The 26,709-nt window shown below is 39.0% G+C and overlaps 1 protein-coding gene across 8 annotated transcripts in view; it reads right to left on the bottom strand.

Annotated features, from left to right (window-relative positions):
• The window catches only part of LOC127794339 (protein MICRORCHIDIA 6-like), a 104,211-nt gene that overhangs the window by 42,433 nt on the left and 35,069 nt on the right, over positions 1–26,709 (bottom strand). For 4 of the 8 annotated variants that reach the window (XR_008021644.1, XM_052325353.1, XM_052325351.1 and 1 more), the window contains 4 exons: positions 15,874–15,972; positions 15,685–15,786; positions 9,812–9,958; positions 9,043–9,135 (listed from right to left, as the gene is read on the bottom strand). Coding sequence is in view for 7 of the 8 variants with exons in the window: in XM_052325353.1 (XP_052181313.1) it covers positions 9,043–9,135; positions 9,812–9,958; positions 15,685–15,786; positions 15,874–15,972 (441 nt within the window). In the remaining variant the exon portion in view is untranslated. The remainder of the gene's footprint in view (positions 1–9,042; positions 9,136–9,811; positions 9,959–15,684; positions 15,787–15,873; positions 15,973–26,709) is intronic. The other 4 variants (XM_052325354.1, XM_052325356.1, XM_052325355.1 and 1 more) reach the window with 4 other exon arrangements.

Raw genomic sequence — 26,709 nt, 5'->3', positions numbered from 1 at the left:
GTTCAAATATCAGTTATGGTTATCTAAATTTGAATTTATTACTAATTTCTAGGAGAAGCATAGATATTTTGTACTTGTATAAATACCTCTACTTGGATTCAATATAGTTTAATTAGTTCTTCTCCCTAATATTTTCTGTATAGCATCAGAGCAAAAAAAAAAAACTTCTCTTTTGTTAAACCCTAGGCAACAATTGCCACACCTAGGCGGTGACTGCCACGCTATCTGCCTTTCAATCCTTCACTCCTACAACCTTCAGATCTGGGAATCACAACATGGCCGGGAAAAGCAATTAGTCTTTGGAGATCATCCCTTGTCCAGCCAACAGCAAGGGAGCCATAAACAAAAATATGTTTACTAACACTGATCACAAGTTGAACGGGCAAAACTACCTCCAATGGTCCCAATCCGTGATGATGTTCATTTGCGAAAAGGGGAATGATGACTACCTACCTGGAGCCACAAGCAAACCAAGGGAGGAAGACCCAAAGTTCTGGATATGGAAATCTAAAAATAACATAGTAATGTCCTGGCTTGTTAACTACATGATTAATGAAATTGGTGAGAATTTTTTACTATACGACACTACTCAAGATATCTGGGCAGTTGCTAAGGAGGTTGATAGGTGGTTCCTATCAGAGGCTTACTCGCATGTTGAAAATAATTTGGAGCTATTTGAGATTGAAAGCATGCTAGATGATCTGTGGCAGGAAGAATCCCATGTTACCTAGTACTTTAATTCACTCAACAAGTACTGGCTTCAACTGGATAAGTTTGATATAACCCAGTGGAAGTGTCCAGAAGATTCAGCCAAATGCAAAAAGATTATTGAAAAAAAGAGATTATTCAAGTTCCTGATAGGTTTGAACAAAAACCTAGATGGAGTGAGAGGAAGAATTCTAGGTACAAAACCCCTACCAAGCATTCGGGAGGCCTTTTCTGAAGTACGTTGAGAGGAAAGAAAAATGAAGATAATGCTGAAAAAGGCCACTCCAAGTCTGGAAAATTCAGCCCGAACCACCTAGGGCACTCAACAACCAACCAAACAAAAAAAGGGGCATCCTTGGTGTGATCACTAAAATAAAAAAGCTGCAGGTGTTCATCCTCAGCTAAGATATCTTCTAATGTTGTGAAGGTGTGTGGATTTGACAAGGAAGTATAGAGACAACAGGTAATTAGAGGACAACTATGGAAAAGGTTTAAAGCAAGCTTTATGGTAGGGAACAAGGTTTTGCATAAGTTAGACAATTCAATTTCTCAAGGAGGGTTATGGTATTTTGTGCCAATAAAGCAAAATACTCTTCTAGAGATGCCATAGAACATGGCTTCAACAAATAAATACCTAACTAGATTTCAGCTAAGGGAAATAGTTAAAGAAGCCAAAAGTTCTGTTGCGGAAAACAAAGCTCCTACTGCTTTGTTTGTTTTTACTCTAGCTGGCCAATTAGGATTTCTATCTACTGTAATGAAGGATGGAGTGATGACTGGAATTGGTGGTGCAACAACCCCAAGTCCTGTTGCTCTCAGACAGTTTTTGTTTGGGTATCCGAAACAAGTCTACATTACTCAAATGCTGCATCTAAAAGTTATTGTAGATATTTTTACAGTAGAGAATGGCAGTTGGTCTGTTGGGAATACATTAACTGTAGCTATGGAAGAGTGTCTGCCATCCTTACTTGTACTAGATAATGATGAAATATCAAAGGAACTTGCAGTCTCAGTTAGTCACTCCTCTAGACTCCAAACAACCAAGATTGAAGGAGCGGTGATAAGGGAAATTTGTGTGAACAATGGTTGGCAGGTTTCAGCTTCAAACTATGACAACCAGAGAGTGATTGCTTCTGGTTTTGTCCTAGTTGATGAGTACATTACAACTATGACAATTTGTTAGGCTTACTTAAGTTTTTCAAGATTGCTCCAACCAAACTGTGGAAGAGAAGGAAAAGAGCTAAGATTGGCAACTTGTAGTGTTCCAACGCCGTTACAGCACTACTACTCCTTCGTGAGAGTTGTCTTGTGAGGTCTTGCAATTCTTGAGGACAAGAAATATTTCAAAGCAGGGGGAACTGTGAGGACCCTAGGATGTATAATAGCTTACGGTAGGGTTGAGTGTAGCAAATTATCCTCAGGAGTAGTTAATTCTGTTAAGATTGTTAGTGGTAGTTATTTTGCTTCTTGAATTTTTTTTTTTTAAGCTGTTAAGGAAGCTATATAAAGCTACTAAGGCTGTTGTATAGGCATTAATTCTTCCTTTCCCAACTTCTCTTCCTCTCTTTCTCCCTTCTGATTCTCCCTGATTCTCACCCTATTCACCCTCTCCACCCAGTTTCTTCCACCTCCCTCTGTTTTTCCATCTCTCTCCCAAATTCTGCCCTAATTCTTCCTAAAATTGGCCCTAATTCTCTACTGAAACCCAGGGCCATGACAGCTCATTGGCAGGAGCACTACCAATTGATTGTTCGATAGGTATAGCATCTCCCACAGAGATAGGAGCTTTCAGAGATTCCTAACATGATATAAGGCTACAAAGGCCAACAAAGAAACACAACATAAGAGACAATACTGTGGTAATGAAGGCACATAGTAGACAGATTGAGAAAAAGGGACCGGGTTATGGCTCTGATACTATGTTGAAAAATAGAATGAAATATATCTTGCATTTCGTATGAATGATACAGCCCTAATAATTGGGTAAGAGATTACAACATAGGAAAGATTACACTTGCTAAAAACAAGGAAAGTTAAGCTGTACAAAGCACGAAAAGATTTCCCATACCATGGATAGGAAAGTATCTAAATCTGGACAGATAATCAATGTCAATAATTTCCAAAAACTGAAAATTAGATCACTGTCTAAATCAAGGATGAATTGACTAATGAATCTCTTGAGATCATAGCCATGCATCCTGTGAATTAACATTATAAATAGGCACTAAAGTGCTTTTCTTCACTTGTCCAACACCTTTTTGCTATTTAAGGATTACATTAAATAATCTTGTTAATAAAAAATGCTCTCTTCTCCCATGCATCTCCATGCTTCAATAGAAATATTATCTAGTGCAATTGCTTATTCTTCAATTGTTTGATAACATTCTTTATCTAGTTGGACAAATGCATCCATAGAACATACATTCCTATTTTCTTCAGACTCAAGTTACTAAGATATCTCATCAAAACACTTGTTCTCCACCTTCATATTATTTAAAAGATGAAGAAATATCTTAAAATTCATATTTTTAAGATATTATTTATGATAACTTCAAGAAATATCTTTATGATATTATTTATAATTAGTTAATTTTAAAATTCATATTTGTTTATGTTGAGTTGAATATAGAGATAGTTAGCATGATATCATGGCTTACGTCATGAGGTAGCATGATGTCATGGTTTATGTCATGATAGTCGTATATATATGTGTTTCATCTCTTAGTTTGAAATTATATAGAGATATTTTTCAAACCATCTCTCTCTCTAAATTCACACATGGTATCAGAAACATACAAACCCTAGTTGTCTTCTCCACCTCCGACAACAGCTGCTTCCTCCCCAGCTACAACCACAGCCGCTGCCACTACTCACCATCAGCAATTACGACCTTCAGATCTGAAATCGAAGTCGCCGCCACCATCAACAGCCGCGGCCTTCTCTTCCAGCAGATCAATTGCCGCCTCCAACAAATCGCGATCACTGTTGCTAGGTCTCCTCCTTAGTCGCTGCTGATGCTCCTGCCACCGTTGCTACATCACCCAGACCTAGCACACACTAGCATAGATCCAGCTATCGCTATCGCTGCCGTCGCCGACCGCCATGCCTACGTCGCCGACCGCCGCATCAACCTCCTCTACTCTATTCAGAATCAGCCTCACCATCGCCTTCTGTCGTCGATCGGTTCTAAAGTCATGACCGTTGGTCTTTCACGACCTTAGATCTAGTTGTGCCTCCTCCAGATCGACCTAGCCCTGGAGCCTCGCCACCGCCGAGCGCCACCAGACAAATATGCTAGTTGAGACATTTTTGCCTCGTTCTCTCTCTCTGATGCTCCGATCGTGATCTCGTTACCACCATTAGACTTGTCTCCCTAAGTCCATTCAGATCCGGGTGGTTTTGTCACTGTTGGCCACCAACAACCATCGCCGACCGTCACCCACCGCATGCCTATGTCGCTGCTCCTTCCATCCCGTTTCAGATCTAATTTGCAGTTCTCGACATGTTTGACCACAGTCAAATCACTCCTACATATGGTGAGTCCGTTTCAACATCTGTTGCATCTCAATCCTTTGCCCTTTCCAACATAGGGACCCCTGTTATTACCCCTAACAAGTTGATAGGGTCTACCAACTATCTCTCATGGGCAACCTCTATCAAGCTGTGGTTCAAGGGGCAAGGATAAGCAGATCATCTCACCATGAAGGCAGAGGATGTCGATCCAATTAACAAAGCTAGATGGGAACAACTTGATGATTAGTTGTGTAATATTTTGTAGAATTCCATTGATCACTCTGTTTTGCAGCTCTTTCGGCCATTTAAAACCTGTTATGAGGTTTGGACAGAAGCTATTGAATGTTACACCAACAACATTTAGCGTCTATACACAGTTGTCCACAGTATCAAGAACATCCAGCAAGGTCACTCTATGGAATCCTATCTGAGCTAAATGCATTCTCTCATGTAGGAGTTTGAAGTTCTTCTTCCATACTCTGATTCCAAAGCCACTTATGATTCTCAATAGGAAAAATTGTTCATGGTCCTTCGCTATCTGGTCTCAAGTCTGAGTTTGAGCCTATCCACCATCAGATCTTAACTGGGTCCACTAACCCTACTATGAAAGATGCATACAAAAGATTACTTAATATGGCTGGTAGTTCTTCCTCTATTGGTACTTCTACAGGTACCCCTCCTGAGGTCTTTTCTCTTGTGTCTCAGACTTTAGGCAGTAATTAAGGTCGGTCCGGTAGTCGCTCTCACCCTCACTGCAACTTTTGTAAAAAAAAGGGGCATGAGAAAGATAAATGTTGAAAGAAGCATGGTGGACCAGCTGCCCCTCCTGCATCTCAGACATCTCGAGCGACTCATATTGCCCAAAGTACCCCTAGCCTAGCATTGGGCCCTGCAATGGTAACCCTACTAGCTACTAACTATGAGGCTTTCTTGAAGTTCCAAGCATCTCAGCCATCTACTGGTCATCCCATGGCTTGTGTTACTCAAAGCCCTTCTATTGGCCCTTGGATTTTGGACTCTGGCGCCACTGATCACATGTGTGGTAATAAGGATCTTTTTCTCTACCCTTACACTTTCTGAACATTTACCAACCATCACTCTTGTAGATGGCACCAAAACGCCTGTTAAAGGGATAGGGAAAACCTCTTCTACCTCCTCTTTCCCTTTAAATTCTGTCCTTTATGTCCCATGTAGTCCTTTTAATTTACTTTATGTTAGTCAGCTTACTAGAGAACTATATTGTTCAGTGACCTTTACCTCTACTTCTGTTTGTGTGCAGGATAGGGGTACGGGGCGAACGATTGGCGTCGAGTGTGAGTCATGAGGCCACTATCAACTTCTTGTGCCTAGTTCGCCAATAGCCTGCACTAGTGCGACTTCCCTAGATCTCCTCCACTCTCATCTCGGTCGTCCCAACATCTCCAAACTAAAGAAGTTAGTTCCTAATTTGTCGTCATTATCCACTTTTAATTGTGAGTCATGTCAACGTGGTAAACACGTTCGTAGTTCTTTTCCTAGTCGTGTCCACAATAGGGTTACAGCTCCGTTTTCCCTTGTGCACTTTGATGCATGGGGGCCAATCGAGTCAACTCTACTCTAGATTTTTCACATTTGTTACTTTTATTGATGACTTTTCTCATTGCACTTAGTTGTTTCTCATGAAAAGTCGGTCTGAATCGTTTTCTGTCTTTCAAACATTTATTGTTGAAATAAAAACACAGTTTGACGTTTCTATATGTGCTTTCTGTAGTGATAATGCCCCTAAGTATTTTTCCTCTCACTTTACTACTTTCACGACTGCTAATGGAATCTTACATCAATCTTCTTGTCCTTACAGACCCCAACAAAATGGTGTTGCTGAGCGTAAAAATCGTCATCTCATTAAAACTGCCCAAAATCGTCATCTCATTAAAACTGCCCAAATACTACTTTTACATGCCAATCTTCCCACCAAATTTTGGGGCGATACAGTTCTTACTACTTGTTTTCTAATCAATCACATGTCATCTTCTGTGTTATAAGACCAAATACTCATTTCTTTTGTTCCCTACACAACCACTTTATTATGTTCCCCTTCATGTATTTGGATGTATCTGTTTTGTGCATTCTTTTTCACTTGGACAGGATAAACTTGCTGTCAAATCTCTCAAGTATATCTTTCCAGGCTACTCTTGGTTGCAAAAAGACTATAAGTGTTACTCTCCTAAGTTGAACCGCTATCTTATATCTACTGATGTCACATTTTTTGAACAACAGTCTTTCTTCTCGGTTGCTCAACCCAATTCATAGAGTCTTGACCAGGTATTGTCAATTCCTTTCTCTTCTCTTTTGTTGCCCTCTTCGGGTCTGTTTGTCTCCTCCTTTGTGGACCCCCACTACTATCTTCAGGTCTACACTCTACAGATCCTCCACTTTTTACATATCATCGCCGTCCTTAACCTACAGTCTGCGCCATCATTCCTCCAGAACAAGACTCTCCTGACTCACACTCTCCATCAGTGGTTCCTCCTGCCACGAATCCTGCGCCAGCTAGCCTTCCTATTGCTCCTCGCAAAGGTACACAGTCCACTTGTAATCCACACCCACTTTATAATTTTTTGTGCTATGAGCGTCTGTCACCTGCTTTTAGTGCATTTGTTTCGAGTATTTCCTCTGTTTCTATTCCTAAAACCACAAGTGAAGCCCTTTCACATCCAAGTTGGCGCCAAGCTATGTTCGATGAGATTGAAGCCTTATACTCAAATGGTACTTGGGATTCCGTGCATTTACCACCAAGAAAGACTCTTGTTGGTTGTCGGTGGGTATTCACTCCCAAAGTGGGTTTTGATGGCAAGGTGGAACATCTTAAGGCCTGCTTGGTTGCCAAAGGCTTTAAGCAAATCTATAGGCTGGATTACAGTGATACTTTCTCTCCTGTGGCGAAAATGGCCTCTATTCGCCTATTTCTCTCTATGGCCGCTATGCATCATTGGTTGCTCTATCAATTGGATATTAAAAACGTCTTCCTCCATGGTGATCTACAGGAGGAGGTTTATATTGAGCAACCTCCTGGTTTTCTTGCTCAGGGGGACTTCAATGTAGTCTGCAAACTCAAGAAGCCTCTCTATAGTCTAAAACAATCTCCACAAGCGTGGTTCAGAAGGCTGAACACCGTGGTTCAAGCCTTTGGACTCACCCGAAGTGAAGCTGATCATTCAGTTTTCTATCGACACTCCTCTTCTTTATGGATCTATCTTGTTTATGTGGATGACATTGTTATCACAAGAAGTGATCAAGTTGGCATACAACAGCGGAAGGAACATCTACATCAGCACTTTTAAACCAAAACCTAGGCAGACTTCGGTATTTCTTGGGTATTGAGGTTGCACAATCAAGAGATGGTATCTCAATTTCTTAGAGGAAGTATGCCCTTGACATCTTAGAAGACCTGAATATCAAACTCTTGTCAGGACAGGGGGAGCCCTTTTCAGAACCTGAAAGGTATCAAAGATTGGTAGGCAAGCTAAAGTATCTCACCATCACTTGCCCTGACAGTGCTTTTGTTGTAAGTGTAATTAGTCAATTTCTCAATTCTCCATGTAACTCTCACTGGGATGCTGTTATTCAGATTCTAAGATACATCAAATGGGAACAAGGTAAAGGGAAACTCTATGAGGATAAGGGACACACAGATATTTGTTGTTATGCAAATGTAAATTGGGTAAGATCTCCTTTTGATTGTAGGTCAACCTCTGGGTATTGTGTTCTTATGAGATAAAATCTAATTTATTCGAAAAGTAAGAAACAAAATGTAGTAACTAGATCAAGTGCAGAAGCAAAATATCGAGCTATGGCTAATGCAACTTGTGAGCTCGTCTGGTTTAAGTAACTCTTGCAGGAACATAAATTTTGTGAAGTGTCTCCTATAAAACTTATTTGTGATAATCAGGCTGCCTTGCACATTACTTCCAATCCAGTGTTCCATGAATGGACCAAGCATATTGAAATCGACTGTCACTCTATTAGATAAAAGTTAATTGAAGGTGTTATTGTTACAGAGTTTGGTAACTCCAATGATCAACTTATAGATATCTTCACCAACTCTCTAAAGGGTCCTTGGGTAGAATATATTTGTAACAAGCTTGGTGCATATGACATCTATGCTCTAACTTGAAGGGGAGTGTTGAGTTGTATGTAGAAATAGTTAACATGATGTCATAGCTTATGTCATGATAGTTGTATATATATGTATTCCATCTCTTAGTTTGAAATGATATAGAGATATTGTTCAAACCATCTCTCTCTCTCTCTCAATTCTCACAGTTTACATTTTATAGTAATATATTGTTATAACAACAATATATTGAGTCTTTATCGCACTATGTTGAGTTAGGTACATGAATTCTAGTACAATTAATATTAATTGTGGTAGGGTTGGAAACCTTAAAAATACCCTTTGTGAAGAAAAAAGTCAAAAACTTCTTAAAGATATTCTCTAACAGTCGGTATAAATTTAAAAATTGGAAAAACAGAATTTTATGTTTCATTTCAATACTTTTTCCAGTTTTTCTTTTTCTGTGGAAAAAAATCAGAAAACCTATTTTCCACAACTGGGACAGCCCCTTAAAAGTCTAGAACTTGTGATCTCACCTTCCAAAGAAAATTGTAAGAACTTACATGAGTCGGGGATTCCAACTCCTGAAGAAGTAGGTTAACAGTTATCAATGAGCATTTGTACTTTAATCATTGGAAGCAACAGAACAAAATAACCGTATAGAGATGCAAATAAAAGCAAATAATGCAATGCAACTAACTCAAAACAGTCCAAGTGAAACTAATCACCAGTATTAAACGATTCTTGTGGTAGACATTAAATCCATGGATATTAACATGTGGGGCTTCCTTCAAAAACCCTATTGCTGTGACAACTTTGCCCTGCACAATAAAACCAATACTTAGCAAAGTCAATGAAACCTGCCAAAAATGCAATGCATGCATGTCTCTTTGAGAGCAAGGAAAAACACATGAAAGAATGAAATGAAGTTGGATTGGCAGAGCTAATGCATAGGTCCCCTCACTCCTCACATGGAAAAGGCAATAATAATTCCAAATACTGAATGATAGAGAGGAAGAAATAGAAAGAGACAATTGGCAGCAAACATTTCCTTCCTTCTTGATGAAACCTTAAAGTTATCAACCTTCTCAGACATGAACATTTTTAGCAGAGATGGTGAGGGTGGGGGCAGGGGCATGGTTATCTTATTGATTAAAATTTACTGAACAAATAAATTCTTCTATAGTTGTCAGATGCTTATCAATCCATTAATTATGACTCATTTCATGTCATCCACGTGCTTGAAAGGAAATATAAAAAAACTAAATCTAAAATTTTAAATTTCAGTATATATGTTGGGACACGTTGAAAGGATTACTGCAACTGAAATGGAAAATGAGAGACATTTTAAAAAAAGTATCTGATTGTTTTGAAAAGGTACAAAAAGCTCTAGAGGGGTCAAGGATTTGACATTTAGGACCAAGATATGAAATCAGACTCAGAAAAAATAAAGATAAAACACAGCAAAATAGAAGTCCACAATAACAAGAATACAACCTCCACATATCCACCACTTTGAGGTTTGTACAAGATGAACTCTGGAAATTTGAGATCGGCAGCTATATTATGATACTCAACAACTCGCCCGCGCAAAACTATGCTGAAACTTTCAGGTCTTTGCAAGTACAAGATGGACAAATATACCTATGAATGAGAAAGAATGAATATAAAGTTCCAAAAATCTGGGGGAATTTATTTTTTCCAAAATTAAATAAAAAAATAAAATGGCTGAAATAAATAAAAAGGAATTTTAATTTATTTATTTTCTGTAAATTCTAACTACAAAATATGATTAAAATTAAGGGAGAAATTAAATGAATAAAAAATTTTATTTATTTAATTCCTAGCAATTCTTATTGTTAATTAACGTCATTTAAAAAAATAAAAAAAGAAGGTTAGCGCTGGACATCCAACACAATAGTCCCACTAGCAAACAAAAGGGAAGTTGGCCAGCCCATTAAGGTTAAAAACCCTAGGTATGAAAGGAACACAAGGGGCTATTAGGATTTTGAACAACCCATCATCTCGCCATTGGGCATATCAACCACCCCCCTCTATTTCTCTCTCTACTGTGACACTAACGCCACCACCCTATCATTGCACCATGCCAAGGCCACGCCTCCAACACTCTGTCTCTATAACATTCTTTAGCATCCCCTTTCCTGTGCTCTTTCCCTCATTGCACTGCCAACTCACTCTATCACCTACATTGACCATATCTCAATCTCTTTATTTTGTCGTCACCACTCCAACAACAATCCTTTGCAACATTCTCTCAACCCCTCATCTTGTGTTTATGATACTCTGCCATGGCTAGGATAGCTTATTCTCTGAGTCACCATGACCTCCCCTCTCTATCGCAAGCCGCCACGAGTCACTGGCATCATTATCCTGTACCACCATTAATGACCTCCCCTCACAGTCTCTTGCCAAATATAAAACACCATCCCGAATTCTTGCCTTTATCGGACACTTCCAATTCCATTTGCTTGGTTAGTTTTGGGGTGTTGTTGTGGTGTAATTTTCCAAATCTATTGTTAGCGAACTTCATTTCGGGAATTTCCAACTTGGTATGGGGTTGTGGGTTCCAAGAACCTCTAAGTTTCTAAGGGTTTTTGATAGGTTGATAATTTGGACCAATGTTTGTTCTTCTTGTCGTGTTTTTCATTATTTCAATTGGAGCAAATTGATGAGATTCTTATGCTCATCTCTCTATTTTGTTGAATGACTCATTTACTAAGTCATTTTGATTGGGCAAATTTAGATTAATTCCATCAACTACCTCTCTCTTTTGGCTACACGAATTTTGACTCTGTAAGAGCCAAATCATTTTATGCTCCTTATTTTCTATTTAATCTTATCCCCATTTATGTTCGGTTGCATTGGAAATAACTACAGGCTTTCTAATGAATACCAATTACATTGGGTCTTCACTTCCCTCTAGTAAAGGCATTCTTGGTTATTAAATTGGTAATTATTTCCTTTAGCCCCCACCATCTAGCCCCTTCCTCTTCAATATGCCAATGAAGGGTCTTGTTGTCGCAAGTCTCCTACTTAATTTCTAAGGAACCCTAATTCTATTCTCGAATTAAGGGATTCCATCTAATTCCTAATTAGTTGATCAATTCCTTTTATTATCCTAACCCACTAGATGAATTATCCAATCATTTGAATATCCCTCATAGGAGGTAGCTCATTAGGCAACTCCTTAGGAACCACATCATGAAATTCCTCCAACAATCCCTGCACCTCCACTAGAATTTGATTCAATTTCAGAGGCTCACTCACACTCTTCCCCTTTAAAACCAATAGGTGAACCTCTCGGGTATCCTTACACTCCCTCACAAACTAAGTGTTTATGTGTAACGGTAAGAAAATTCCTCCCTTCCACTTTAGAAGCTTTGGTTTGGTTTTTGTCTACTATAGGTAACAAAGTATAACGCACGCCCTCTTTCTCAAGCTAATATGTGATCTTCCTGCCAGAGTGTTTAGCATCCACATCAAATTGCCAAGGTATCTCGAATAAAATATGCCAAGCATCCATATCAACAATATCACAATAAATTTCGTCAGAGTACTTACCAATAGAGAAAGGCACACTATAGCGTTCATCCACGCGTATGCCACCAACTTCTTTGATCCATCCGATTGTGCAAGGGTTGGGATGCTTTTCAAGGGTCAACTGCAACTTTTCCACCACATCTCTTCCTATAATGTTCTCCTGGCTTTCAGTATCAATAATCAACTCAAAGATCTTTCCTTTCACAATACACCTCGTGTGAAAAAGCTTATGTCGCTGAGTAGTATCTTCATTCTTTTGAGATAGCATTAGCTTCCTTACTACACATGTATACGCTTCACGGTCATACTCTTCTTCGCCATCCTCCCTATCAGGCCCACAATATACTTCATCTTCAACAACATCTTCCTCCTCCCTTTTGACAATATTAATCGTCTTTCTCCTTGGACAATCACTAGACCTATACCCAATCTCATTGCATTTGAAACACTTAAAAATAGCAGGCTTTGCATAAGGGTTAGTGGATTTTGGAAGGTTAGAAGTATTACCTTGAGTGTTTCCTCCTGTTGTAGCCTTATTATGGTTAACTGCATTACATGGCTTGAAAGGTTGCGCTCCTTGAACTGTCCTACCTTTATCAAAAGTTGTTGGTTTATTGTCATTCCCACTGTACTAGCGATAGTTGTCATTGCTGGTTTTCTCACTCAACATTAACTCAACCTTTAAAACCAAGTTCCTTGCTTCTTGCACACTCATAACCATCAGAACCCCAATTTTGTCACGTATAGCAGGCTTCAACCCATTTAAATAACGAGTTGCTTGTTGATTGTCACTTTCTGACAATTAGTTTCTTTCCGCCAATCTCATAAACTCCGAAGTATACTCATTTACATTCCTCATTCCCTGTGCATATCTTTGATAAGTTTCAAACATGTATTATTCATAGTCAAGGGCCAAAAACCTACCTCTTAACAGCTGCTTCATTCCTCTCCACATCTGAACTAGATGTTGGCCTTCCCTCAATCTCATCTCTCTCAATCGCTCCCACCAAACAGATCCGCCCTTTAATCGATAGGCCACTAGCTTGACTAGTCTTTTTTCTAGGATCTCCATATATTCGAAAAATCGATCAACTTTAGTAATCCAATCCAAGAACCCCTCAATATCAAGATCTCCACTAACGGTAAGAATATTAACCTTTAGTTTATACTCATCGTTTCTCCAATGGTTGTGTTACTACGCATTCCTCCTAACCCCCCTAACACCAGGGTTAGCTATTACATGACCAAGATCATCTTTAACATCGCTATCACCCATCATTGGTCTTCTAGGATTATTGGAGACAGGATTAATGGGTGCTCTTCCTAGATTAAAGTTGTCGGCTTGATTCACGCCATTATTCTGGTTTCGGTCATCATCAACCCGTAGTGAAGCTCTCAATTGGTTGCTAATTTGGTTCAATCGCTCCTGCATAGTACAAGTTACTTCCCACTGTTCTTCGATTGCTCTCCAAACCATCGACAACCCCTTATAACTGCCACGAGACTGGTTGCTATTATTACCTTGAAGATTAGCTATTTGATTTGTGAGTAACCGCTCTGATACCACCTGACGCAGCGTGTAGCGCGTGTGTAGAGAAAACACACAAAAGAAACCTTAAAACAAGCAAGTTTCAACACCGAAACGTGACCCTCAAGTAGGTGCAAAGCTAAATCTAGCTTGCTGATAAAACTGAATAGGCTTGCAAAAAGTTCAATTAAAAAAAATTGTTTACAAACCCTAACTAATAAGCATATATATAGTGTTTGGCTATTCCATCTAATATTGTAAATAAAATCTAACTAGAATCCTAATAGAAATAAAACCCTAACAAATATGAAGTAGGATTAAAATCCTAAAACATAGAAGTAAGATAGAAGTAAAAGTTCTAAAAGAATATAAAGATATGAAGTTTTGGCCAGTGATAAAGTTTCGACCATTGTTTGGGCCAATTCTTGACTGGTTGGGTTGGGCCGGGCTAGCCACTTTTGGACCGGCTCTTGAACTACCTTCCATCTTATCTCTCGAACCGATTTTAGGACCAGTTAGTGACCACATCATTAATTGCCTGACAAATGAAGGCCTGGGCCATTCCAACATGGCTGTAATTTTCTTCGGGTTTGTTCTGACTCCTTGTCCTAAACTAATATACCCTTGATAGTCCAACTCACTCTTTGCAAAGGAACACTAGGTAAGTTTCACATACAATTGGTTCGTTTTCAGGATTTCAAAGGTGGTTTTTAGGTGGGTTAGGATTTCGAACTACACGTCTTCTACATCCCTTTCCTAGTGGGCATAGCATGTTTTTATTTACTTGTTGGATCACACATGGCTAGGCATTTAAACAAGTCCCCAATGGGTCCCAATAAACCCCATTTAACATTAAAACAAGCATAAAAGTGAGGTATAAGCATGAGGTTCATTTGAAAATTTATTAAAACAAGCATGTTAATTGGGCCCCGTTTACATTCTTAAAAATGACATTCTGACTCACTCTTTCCCCCTAACATTTTTTGGCATAACTAGTTCTATAGTAATAGTGCCATTCATGTAGGATCATTAAGTTCCTCCTACCCTTTTGCATTGTTGGTCTAGTCACACTCCTAGGATGTGCATACTAATGGATTTAGATACTATCTATTTTGTCCTGTCAATTTTTATGATTTACGTATTTCAAATACCCAGTTATATTCAATTATCGAGAGCCCACGTATCATTGATACCCAATTATATTCAAGTTTTAGTTTGATGTCTCTCAGAGGCAATACACTTGTGTATTTTGAATGGCAAGGAAGTCACCCACACTTCCTGTATTTCCACAATATACCTATCCACCCTAAGGAGTGATGTATCATAATTTGTTCCACCTAGAGGCGATGTCTATTGATATATCATGGGCAGCTTGTTAGTTCTAATAGTGGGGGCAACCTTGCAATTGGGATCAAGGTCATTTACCTCCCTATTTTCTCTGTCACAACAATGAAAGCTAGTAAGAGCTAAACAATCTCTGAAATTTAGCAATCTGTTTAGCTACCCCTATAGAAAATGAGAGGGTGGCGAAAATGGCTCTTACTAGATGGGAATTGGTTAAACTGCCTAAGAAAATTAGCAATCCGTTTAGCTACCCCTACAAGAAATTTAGCAATCTATTTAGCTACCACCTCTTCGTTCACTGTGAGAATATCTTGTGCTCGTGGCGGCAGATTTTTAGGTGGTGGGGTTATGAGTGGATCTATCCAAGCTCGGTTAGGGGTCTATTTGATCAGTGGGATTACTTTGCCTAGGGTAAAGTGCTAAGGAAGATATGGAAGTCTCTTTTATAAGCGGCTATGGACGGTGTGGCTAGAGGGAAATAGGTTAGTCTTCAAGGATCGGAGGGCTGATGCGGTTGATATCTTTTACTTAGTGCTAGCCAGGTTAGGGCAATGGAGCCATCTTTCCCTTACTCGATGGACTAGGTCATCATGTCTGCTTCAACTCTTGGCCAATAAGTTCTTCTTTCTCTTCTTGGCTAGTTGATTATGGAGTCAAGTTGGGTTGTCTAGGCCTCCCTAATGGCGTGCGGGCAGGCCGGGGGGGGGGGGGGGGGGGTGTAGTTAGTTTGTATGGATTTCTCTTTTACTAGGTCATTGGGTTGGGGAGGGTGGGGGGGCTGGTGTTTTACTAGGTCGTTGGGTTGGGGAGGGTGGGGGGGGCTGGTGTTTTTCTAAGGATTGTTGTATTTCTCTTTTGATTTCATTAATATCATATCTGCACTCACATATTTCAAAAAAACAAAAAACAATGTAATTTAACACTAACATATACTTACACGAAGGGAATACTGGTATCGATTTGCCATGTGACTCTCATTTATTGCCATTCGATTTACACCTTTGTCCTCAAGTTTGGCATCCCCACTTAAACAAATATCCTACAATCAAGCCATTATTACCAATTTATAAAAATGATCTCCAAATATATCTCAAGAGAAACAAAGAGGCCATGAAATAATTCTCACCTCAAGATCTGAGTTGAAATCTAGCTCCAATGAACCATCATCCTTTAACCATAAATTATAGATGATGATTCTTGTTCCATGATTACCAATGGCATCAAGCTGCTCATAACATTAGAAATCCAAAAAATAAGGTTCAAACTAATGATAGCTACTTATGCTAGGAAAGAGGTGAAAACTAAATAACTACATTGGATTAAATGCATTCACATTAATACCCAAAATTGGGCACAAAAGTATATCTTAATGCCATCATAATCTAAAGACATGTCAATAGCTTGTTTAAAGGAGATCCATTTTGTTCAACCAAAGAAAAAAGAATTTCAAAGGTTTAAAACATATACATCCTTTTTCCTTTCATTTGACCCAGAACATCATAAGAAAATCTAGTTCAACTACCAAGGAAATTGATTTTTTCCCCTTTTTTCAATTGTCAAGATGAAATGAATGCATAGAAGGGTGAAGGTCACACATACAACTATTAACTAAGAAATGAACAAAGAGGATAACGATTTTTATAACATGTGTAGAGTATCACTTGGAGTTGAGAAATAAATCCGTGATATATAGTTAAATTTCATGTGTTCTTTAATAACTACATGGACATATGAGGCTCATCACTTGGATTTAATAAATAAATCCACGAATCCAGGTTGGCATAGGTGTTTGCCAAGTGGAGGATAACGTGGAAAGTTGGTGATGGGCTAAACAAGAGCATTTTGGTAAACTACAGTAGTTGAGTAGTTGTATAACGCGTATAGCTAGAGCCATAAAATAAAAGAACTAGGAAATCATTAGAGAGAGTGTCAGTGATGACAAAGAGATAGAGAGCTTTAAGTTTATTGAAGGATGGAGCAAGGGCTTCCTATGATGTTGCCATCCCCATTCAAAGTCCTAGGGATGTGAGCAAATCCATTTCATATCCAATGTCTTATTAAGGATTTAAGGAAATGAAGGTGAAGGTGAGGCACCAAGCAACCCAAAGTCATCCAAATGTGAGCAAATCCATTTAACACCCCGTGTCTTATTGAGGATTCAAGGAAGGAAGTGAAGGTGAAGGTGAAGGTGAGGCACCAAGCAACCCAAAGTCCTAGGGATGTGAGCAAATCCATTTAACATCCAAAGTCAACTTATGGGAAAGACTAGTTGACAACCAACCATAACTCAATTAAGAAGATAGACTATGTGATGAAAGTGTTGTACCAAGACCAACAGTCAAGTGTTGAAGTAGGGGTGAATTGTTTAGCATAAGCAGAAACTTTGAACTTGATTTTGATTTTGGAGGATTAAGTTAAGTGTTAAACACTTGCATTTTTTATATGTAAAGGGCAAAACAAGAGAATTCTAGAAATATAAACTTTACAAATTTGGTTAAGGTTTGCTAAGGTTGTAGTTTGAAGTTTCCAAGAAGGATTAAGAATAATTAAATGGGATTAAGGACACTAGTAAATGCTCTAACATTCTAGAGAATGGAAGAAGCTAAGAGAACCTTCTAGAAGAAGGTTGAGGTGTACTAAAGCAACTCCACCGTTTTCAAAGACGGGGAATAACACATAGCTACAACTAGGTGGCCACAATTTTCAGCTGGCACTCCACAATTTGGCACCTACAAGCATGCTTACTTGGCAATGCCCATAAATAAGCCTCCTCAATTGTTCCACGGCACGTTGAAGTAAAGAGAGAGGCTCTCCAAGGTAGAGAGAAAATTCCATATAAAAAAGGAAAAAGAAGGGAGATAAACCATGGAAGAGGGAGGTTTTGCTATGGAGGAGAAACAGATTAGATTGTAGTGAAGTGTCTTACTATGGTATTCACATTATAGCTTTTTGCGTGAAAACAGTAATGGCAACACATTGAGCATAATGACATTGTCTCCATGCATAGCATGTGCATTATATGTATGTTGGAAGTGCATAAAGAGTTGTTAACCTCGAGGGTACAATCAAATGGTTTTGATGATAACAAAAACTTTTTTGAAAAATATATTAAAAGATCAAATCATCTTTCAAGGGAAACAAATGATTGTGGTTGTTTTTACAAATCAATATGACGAAATAAATCATCGTTCTTTCAAAAAAATTATCTCAAAAGTGTTAAAATTTATCAAAAAGATATATTGTTTGGTTGACCAAAGCCAATCAGTAAGTTTTGTAACTGTGCAAAATAAACCATGTGTGGTTAATCAAAGTTTGTTATGTAATTGACCAAATTTAGACAATAACTTTAAGCCTTGCCCCTTTTCGTTAGTCAACCCATTCTGCATGTATGGTCGACTAAAAGCCTCCAATAACTGGCATTAATTTGTTTCTGAATGTTTAGTCAACCAAATGATATAGAGACGTAAAACAAAGATAGGAAATGTGGTTTTCAAGGATTTGGCATTCAGTTTAGTCAACCAAAGATAAGGTCTAGTTGACGAAAGTCGTCCAGTGTAGTTCAAGATAATTTTTCAGAACTAGTAACTAATTTGGTCTGCCAAAGTCTTCCAAAATTGAATTCAATTATCCTAATTAAAACTATCAAAATCAAAAATTCATTTTACAAAAATTATGATTCTTGCCATATATTTTAAGCACATTGATCTACTCCTTTCTCACACATACATAAATAATTTTACTTGATAAGTTCTGTGGATTGTGAATGAAACAAAAATTTCCTCATTTGGCTTAGAAGACCAACATGGAAGTTTTTCTAAGGCATTAATTCCTTTCACTTAAATATACAACAGTCAGTATCACTGTTTTGCCTTCAGATTCAATTTTTTTCCCTGGCGCCAAGAAGAAAAATACTTGAGAAATGATGTCTTTTCATTTTGATAAATTATTAATGGTTGTTGACATGTTTTCAATTTTCATTTAACTCTAATACTCTGTTGTATTTTGAGAGGAAAAAGTTTTTTTAATTTTTTATTCACAATGAGGTATATATAAACAGTGTTCTAAAAGGCGCTAGGTGCTAGTCGAGCGCCAGACCGGGGCCTAGCGCCTAGGGGAGGCCTAGGCGATATATAAAAAATTATTTAAATAAAATTTATATTATTCTAAATACACATACATACATATATATTCATATATATATATATAAATAAATTATATATATAGAGATTATATATATAAATCTATCCCTATTTATACATGTATAAAGTTATAAACACACACATATATATATATGATATACTTATATATTAATAAAATTATTATATTATATATATATATAATATTGTGCATAGGGGATTAGGCCACAAGAGGCGATGGCAACGTCGCAACAGAGAGAGAGCAAAGTTGAGACTCAAGAGAAAGAGAGAGAGAACAAATCTTCTGCAAGCGGCGATGGCGACTGCAACTGCAACTAGAGGGAGCAAGCGGCGACGGTCGCGACGTGCAACGAGAGAGGCTGAGGCACAAAGAGAAAGTGATGAGAGATGGTCGGCGACGACAGCAACAAAGAGAGCAAGCGACGACGACGAGACGAGAGAAAGAATAGGTAAGGGGGAAGAAACCCTAAATGTTCTTAGGTGCCGCAATAGAGAAAGCAAGCGACCGAGGCGGTTCACGGAGCTAAGCGGCCGCCGTGGCCGATTAGGCGCCGCTCGGCACCGATTAGCCGGGCTGGCACCTAAGGGGGCCGAGTAGGCCAAATGGGTTATGCCTTTTCGCTACAGGCTAATGCTCTCAAGTCTAGCATCTTCACAACTGGTATTGAGGGACAAGATCTCTAATGTATTCTGGACGTTGCTAGTTTTCCCAAAGGGGTTATGCCTTTTCGCTATCTTGGTATCCCGTTAGCAGCGGTTAAGCTTAGGGTCAAACATTATGAGCCGCTTATATCAAAGATCTCGAATAATATTAAAGCTTGGCAGGCAACTTCCCTTTCATATGCAGGGCGGCTGGAGCTTATCTGTGTTGTGATCCAAGGGTGGTTTGTTTTTGGTGCTCCATTCTCCCGGTCCCAGCTGCTGTCATTGACTAGATTTTTAGCCTATGCAGGCGCTTCCTCTGGAACTCCAAGGCCTCCCTTGTCGGCTGGAAAGATGTTTGTTTTCCTAAATGTGAAGGCGGCTTGGGCCTTAAGGATCTTAAAAGTTGGAACTCTGGTCTGCTTGTTAAGATCCTATGGGACATTCATCACAAGAAGGACACGACGTGGGTTCAATGGATCCATCATAAATTCTTGCACTCGGTCTCCATTTGGCAGAGGTAGGCCCGGAATGATAACTCCCCTCTGATGAAGAGGATGACGCTTATAAGGGATTCTATGTGTAAGGTGCGAGGTTCAACAGAGGCTACGATGAGCCTGCTTGAGAGCTGGGCCAATGGTCCTCGGTTTGATGTGCAAGCTGCCTATGAGTTCTTTCGGCCGAAGGGACAAGTTAAGGTGTGGGCGGAGACTGTTTGGCATCACTACCTTGTTCCTAAGCATGCCTTCATATTATGGTTATGTGTTAGATCTAACATCCGAACTCGTGATAAGCTCTTATTTCTGGATATTGACCGCGCCTGCCCCTTGCATAATGGGGCAGAGGAGACTGCTGGCCATCTATTTTTCCGATGCCCATTCAGCTCGGCAATCTGGGAACATATAAGAACATGGATAGGCATCTCTAGAGGCATGACTTCGGTCCCCAGTGCCCTCAATTGGCTGTACAAAGAAGCTAGAGGATCCTCTTGGATATGCAAGGCTAAGAAAATAGCCTTGGCCTACTCGGTCTACCAAATTTGGGTAGCTATGAATCGTTTAATTTTTTATTTTGTTTTGTTCAGCCTTCTGTGGAGGGGCTAATTCATAGGATCAAAACATTTGTATACAAAGTAATGTTTACTCTGTATCCTTATGTTTTGGACCAATTTGAAGGCCTTGTTGTCGGCCTTTAGGTTTTGGTTGTTAGCCATGTTTCCTGGGTATGCCCAGTGATTACTTGTACATTTGATCATTTATACATATTTACCGATTTGATCAACAAAAAAAAAAAAAGAGATTAGCCAACTGGTCATTAGAGCCAACAAATGAGGTACTAATCTTTTCAAAAATCAACTTCTATCTCACAAAATGATAGTCTATCTCTATGTGTTTGGTCCGCTCGTAAAAAATTGGATTAGAAGTAATATGAAGAGTCGCCTAATTATCACGAATGAGTTACATAGAGCTTGAATCTCCAAATTTCAGCTCCGTAAGAAGTTGTTTAGACCAACTCACAAGGAGCCTTTACCAGGAACACTTTTAATGTATCTCAAGATACACGCTAAAGCGTGCCCATGACTATTGATGAAATTAGATAGATTGAATGAATTCTACCTCACTTCTTCTCAGTTTATTCCTTGAATATAAGTACACTAGTTCCCTAGCTTATTACTAATTCTACTTCAACTCTAACTCCTAAAATATCTCTTAATTTACAATTCTTAGATGACTCCTAATTTATAGCTCTAGATTACAACACAAGCAAATTAAACAGATAATAAACTGAAACAGATACTTATCAACAAGAGATAAAAAAGAGATGAATGAGATTATCTGGTATCTCTCGGTTCATTCCTTAGCACAAGCTAGCCTTCTAGCTTTATCTTCCACCAACAACTATCAGAAGGGGAGTCCAAGAATTGACTTACCACACCAATAGCAAAAGAGATGTCTGGTTGTGCAATGGTGAGGTAATTAAGCTTCCCAACCAATCTCCTATATCGCCAAGGATCCTCCAATGGCTCCCCCTGTCCAGGTACAAACTTAACATTAGGATCCATAGGGGTATTTATAGGCCAGGAATCAAGCATACAAATCTCTTCCAAAATATCTAAGGCATATTTCCTTTGAGAGATGCACACACCATAGGCAGATTGAGCTACCTCAATGCCAAGAAAATGCTTCAACTTGCCCAAATCCTTGATCTGAAAATGAGAATGCAAATGAGTCTTCAATTGCCCAATACCAATGTCATCATCTCCTATAATAATAATGTCATCTACGTACACCACCAATAATATGACTCCATTAGGAGAATGGCGATAGAAAACATAATGATCAATTTCAATTCTACTCACACCAAAAGATTGGATGACAGAATTGAAGCAACCAAACCAACATCGAGGAGATTACTTCAGGCTACATAAGGATTTCTTCAAGCAACATACCAGTCGAGGCTCCTCCTGAACAACAAAACCAAGAGGTTGCTCCATATACACTTCCTCTGGAAGGTCGCCATAAAGAAAAGAATATTTAATAACTAGCTGATGAAGAGGCCACTGTTGAATAGCGGCTATAGCAAGAAAAACACGAACAAAAGCAATCTTAGCCACGGGAGAGAATGTATCACCATAATCCAAACCAAAAATTTGGGTAAAACCCTTAACAACCAACCGAGCCTTCAGACGATCAACAAAACAATCCAGACCAACCTTAACCATAAACACCCATCGACAACCAACAATAGACTTCAACAGAGGAAGAGAAACTAGATCCCACATCTCATTAGCCAACAAGGCAAACATCTCCTCACCCACTGCATGTCTCTGCCAGGGTGAGAAAGAGCTTCAGCATCTGTCTTGGAATAGAAACAGAAAATAGAACATATACAAAAGTAGAATAAACAGGTGACAAATGGTGATATCTCACAATAGTATAAATGGGATGAGGTTGCAAGTGGAACGTGTACCACAACGAAAAGGAGCTTGGGCAGAGTCAAAGGGAGACAGAATAATTGCACCAACTGGAGGAAAACATGAATATGAAGGAATACCATCATCGATAATAGGAGCAGGAGCTAAAGGCACTGATAAAGGCTTAGAAAGATGCTGATAAGTTTGGAGAGGAATAGGAATAGGTACGAGGACCAGAGGAGGAAAAAAAGGGACAAGAAGAACCTCATGAAGGGAGGAAGAAGACCCATCAGACAAAGAAGAGAAAAAAGATGTAGACTCAAAGAATGTGACATCAGAAAAGAGAAAGTATCTACCAAGTTGAAAGGAATAGCACTTGTATCCCTTTTGATGACGAGGGTAGCCTAGAAACACACACTTGATCGAGTGAGGAGACAATTTTTTCATAACCAAGGGAAAGAAGATGGACAAAATAGGTTGATCCAAAGACTAAGTTGAGCTTGAATAAGACATATATGAGTATTAGTGGGTGGTTGAGCAGAAGAAAGAGATCCCTAGGAAATAGAAGCTATAGGGGATGAGGCTTGCCAAGCTGCCTGAAACTAACGATATTCAACCAACTCCTCAGCAAAGATCGTATATGTAGAAGCTAGTTGCTCAGTATAAGAGGTATCAGGTACCACAGACTGTGTCTGCACGCTCAAGAATTGCAACATTGACCTTGGGAGAGCGACCATGGAGTGCATAACATGTATCCTTATAATGACCAAGTTGATGACAGTAAGTACAATAAGGGCACTTACCACTGCGACCACCCCCAACACCCCTACCACAACCACCTCCAGGTCCAATCTCAGAGGAAGATCCAAGAGTCTGAGAGGGAAGTATAGATCGATCTCCAACTGAAGCCTCAGAAAATGTTTGTGTATTACGAAAAATCCAAGCAAACACCTCTTCCATGGTAGGTATAGTCACAACATTTTTGAGATCTCAAGTGCCATTGTCACAACAAGTGTTTGAACGTCATCTTGAGAAGATGGGCTTAAGATACATGGAAAATTAGCTTTAGGGCAAGTGGGAGATTGTTAAGAGTTATGCCCACAAGCCAATTATATTTTTATGTAATTGATCATACTTTACATTGGGATTCTTTATCTTCAATTAATTGTTATTGCAAGGCATTATTTTTTATTTGTCATTGATGGTTGTCATCATTTTTATTGCAATCCATACTTGGCAAAGTCTATAGATCAAATAGGCTCATGGAATATGGTCGTTCATAGAGATGATGATCATGAAACATATTCCTTATAAGCCTTGATCTTAAATGTTCCTAATCATAGACTTATTAGGAATGGACACTAATAACTCGGATAGACTAGCACATATGATGCATGCTCAATCAGGAGAATGTCTTGTTTCATGGACATTAGTGTGAGGACATCAGTGTATATATGTGGGTGCTTATTATAAGAATAAGTACACTGAACTGACCCGCTACAAAATTCCTAATGGTTATTGTTTAATGTCGAATTGAAATTTCTATGTTACAATTGTGCAGATTGATCCTTAGACTTGAGATATCATGGTAGTTTTATATTTAACTGGTTACGCCTTGGTGCTTTTTAGATTCTAATGGAGTCGTTAACAAACTGTCATTGGGCGTGGCCTTGTTACATATGAAGGCTTGTGAATGTCGAAATAGGATTCATCGCTTATCGTCAAGATGAGAAGATGTCCTATGTATTCTGATGATTTCATGACTGAGGAAATCCTTGGCCAAGGTGAGGTGGAAATCAAAAGGTGTTTTGATTTCACTCATCAAAGTCATAAATCTGGAATGGATACATAGTTATTGAATGATTAGGGTTTCGTCATAAAACCATACCCTAAATTCAATCAAGACATAGATCGATGAAAGGATTTTACTGCATAGTAATTACAATTGAAAAGGTTCGTGTTTTTCATCATTGGCCAGGTATTCATGGCATGTTGCTAGACGTTAACCATGATATGTAGGGTATTAGAATCAATGTGATTAACTCTAAAATTATTAATTAAAGAGTTTAATTAATAAGCTCATGAGATGAGTTTAATTAAACCAATAAGTTGGGCCCTGATGGAGCCCAAATAGAATTGGCCCTACATCTAGTCTAATGGTGGACCTAAGGGGTCACACACTTAGATTGAGCCCATTCCACAATTAAAAAGAGAGAGTCAACCCAATGTGATTAAGGGTCGGGCCTAAAGTGTTTAGGGTTTTTCCATGGCGTGATTAGGGTTCTTGAACTCTATTTATATGCCACTTAAGAAGCTAAAAAAGGGAAGAAAATTCGGATTCTCTCAAAAGGCGTCTAGGGTTGCTAGCACGACCAAAGTGTTTGTGGAATGATTGATCGTGTGGACTTATTTGGAGGAGATCGCGCTTGAGTCTCTACGGATCGGAATCGGACGAAATCGAAGCCTACATGGTCGGCAATTTCTAACAGTACCACCTTGTACATTCTTGGATCCATGAGCTACAGAGAAATACCTATTGAGATATATAGATTCTTATGGTTACCTAGATCATTTGTTTTATGTACATTGAAGTGAAAATATGTTATACCACTATTGCTACACCATGGGACATGACAAGAGCTATATTAATGATACATATCAATACATTGGGAATATTTGTGAATGAAATCAGTTTTGTTTTTTTGTTTTTTCTGTAAGGTTATATTTATATGAAATGCATTATTTTGGATATGATCTACTTATGCAGAGTAACCCTCTTGCACTATAAGCTCACACTCCACATTAGGGATGTTATAGCTTTTCGTGATCAGCAGCAACAGAACTAACTAGGACTTAGATTGGGGACATTAGTGGACTCACTTTAGGGATATTATAATTTTAGTTTTTTTCAGCTATGTAAACATCAAGGATAATAATGGTTATATTTCTAGTTTTATTTCCTTTATAGACATTGGAGGTTTTTTAGTTTAAAAAAAATGCATGGATCTTTGGCTTCTAGGGGAAGAGGGGCACATTAACAGTCCCAAGAGGATAAGACACCCACCTAAAACACTTTGAACTCATAATATCAAGATCTTGTCAATATATCTCACGTAAACTCATGCTGCAAAAAATAAAAGTAAAAGTACGACTATTGAAATAGCAGAGCAGGCGTTGACGCGGCAATAGCAACAAGGAAATCACCAGTTCTACATATTTCAAGAGCCAAACGAAAAATATCTTGACACTTTAAAACATCTAAATTCAATCCATAATTGATGATACAAAAGTGTTGAATTATTAGTATTATTATATATATTATAATTATTGTATGCTTGTGTTTTATTTGTAATTAGATTAAGCCCATAGGTCAACCCCGTAGGTGTTTAAGGTCCATTATAAACAAGCAGCTAAGAGAGGCTCGTCTCTTAGGTTTTTTCTCTCATAATTATTTTCTCACATGGTATCAAAGCCACCAGTGAGAAAAAGACCCTAGTCGTTGCTGTGTATCTTTTTCTAGCGACCTTCAAACCCTAGCCGTCACTACCCATACCAAAACCCCATTGTCCCACCACCACGTGCTAACACCGCCACCACCCTAAGGATCGCCACCATCAAATCGGCTAACCGCCGAAGAATCGCTACCACTAGGCCCCGCATGCCCCCCCCCCCCCCCCCCCCACGCGCCACGACCATGCGCTAGCGCATGACAACGCGTTCGCCAGTCATTTTTCTCCAGCATCTCCAGATCTGATCTCCGATGACCCCTAAAGCTACTTTCGATGTCAAAGTTCTCGCCATGTCTGATCTCAGTGGCGTGGTTTTTGCCGGTGCTACTCTCGCTCTGGCATCTGTTGCCCCTATTGCCTCTCAATCCTTTACTGTCTCAAATCTTGAGACGACCATTATTATCACTGTCAAATTGATAGGATCTGCCAATTATCTCTCATGGGCAGCCTCTATCAAAATGTGGTTCAAAGGGCAAGGCCAAGCGGATCATCTTACCACAAAGGCTGAAAGTGTGCCAAAAGCTAATCAGGGCTAGATGGGAACAAGTTGATGCCCAGTTATGTAGCCTCCTATGGTAGTCTATTGATATGTCCATCATGCAGCTCTTTCACCATTTGAAACTTGTGTTGATGTCTGGAAGGAAGCTTAAGAGTGCTATACAAACGACATCCAAAGTTTGCACACTATGGTCTCTAATATCAAGAATCTCAAGCAAGAGTCATCTATGGAATCTTATCTA

The sequence above is a fragment of the Diospyros lotus genome, chromosome 2 (genome assembly GCF_014633365.1).
Source record: "Diospyros lotus cultivar Yz01 chromosome 2, ASM1463336v1, whole genome shotgun sequence".
Classification (NCBI taxonomy): Eukaryota; Viridiplantae; Streptophyta; class Magnoliopsida; order Ericales; family Ebenaceae; genus Diospyros; species Diospyros lotus.
This window is presented reverse-complemented; position numbering and strand designations above follow the sequence as displayed.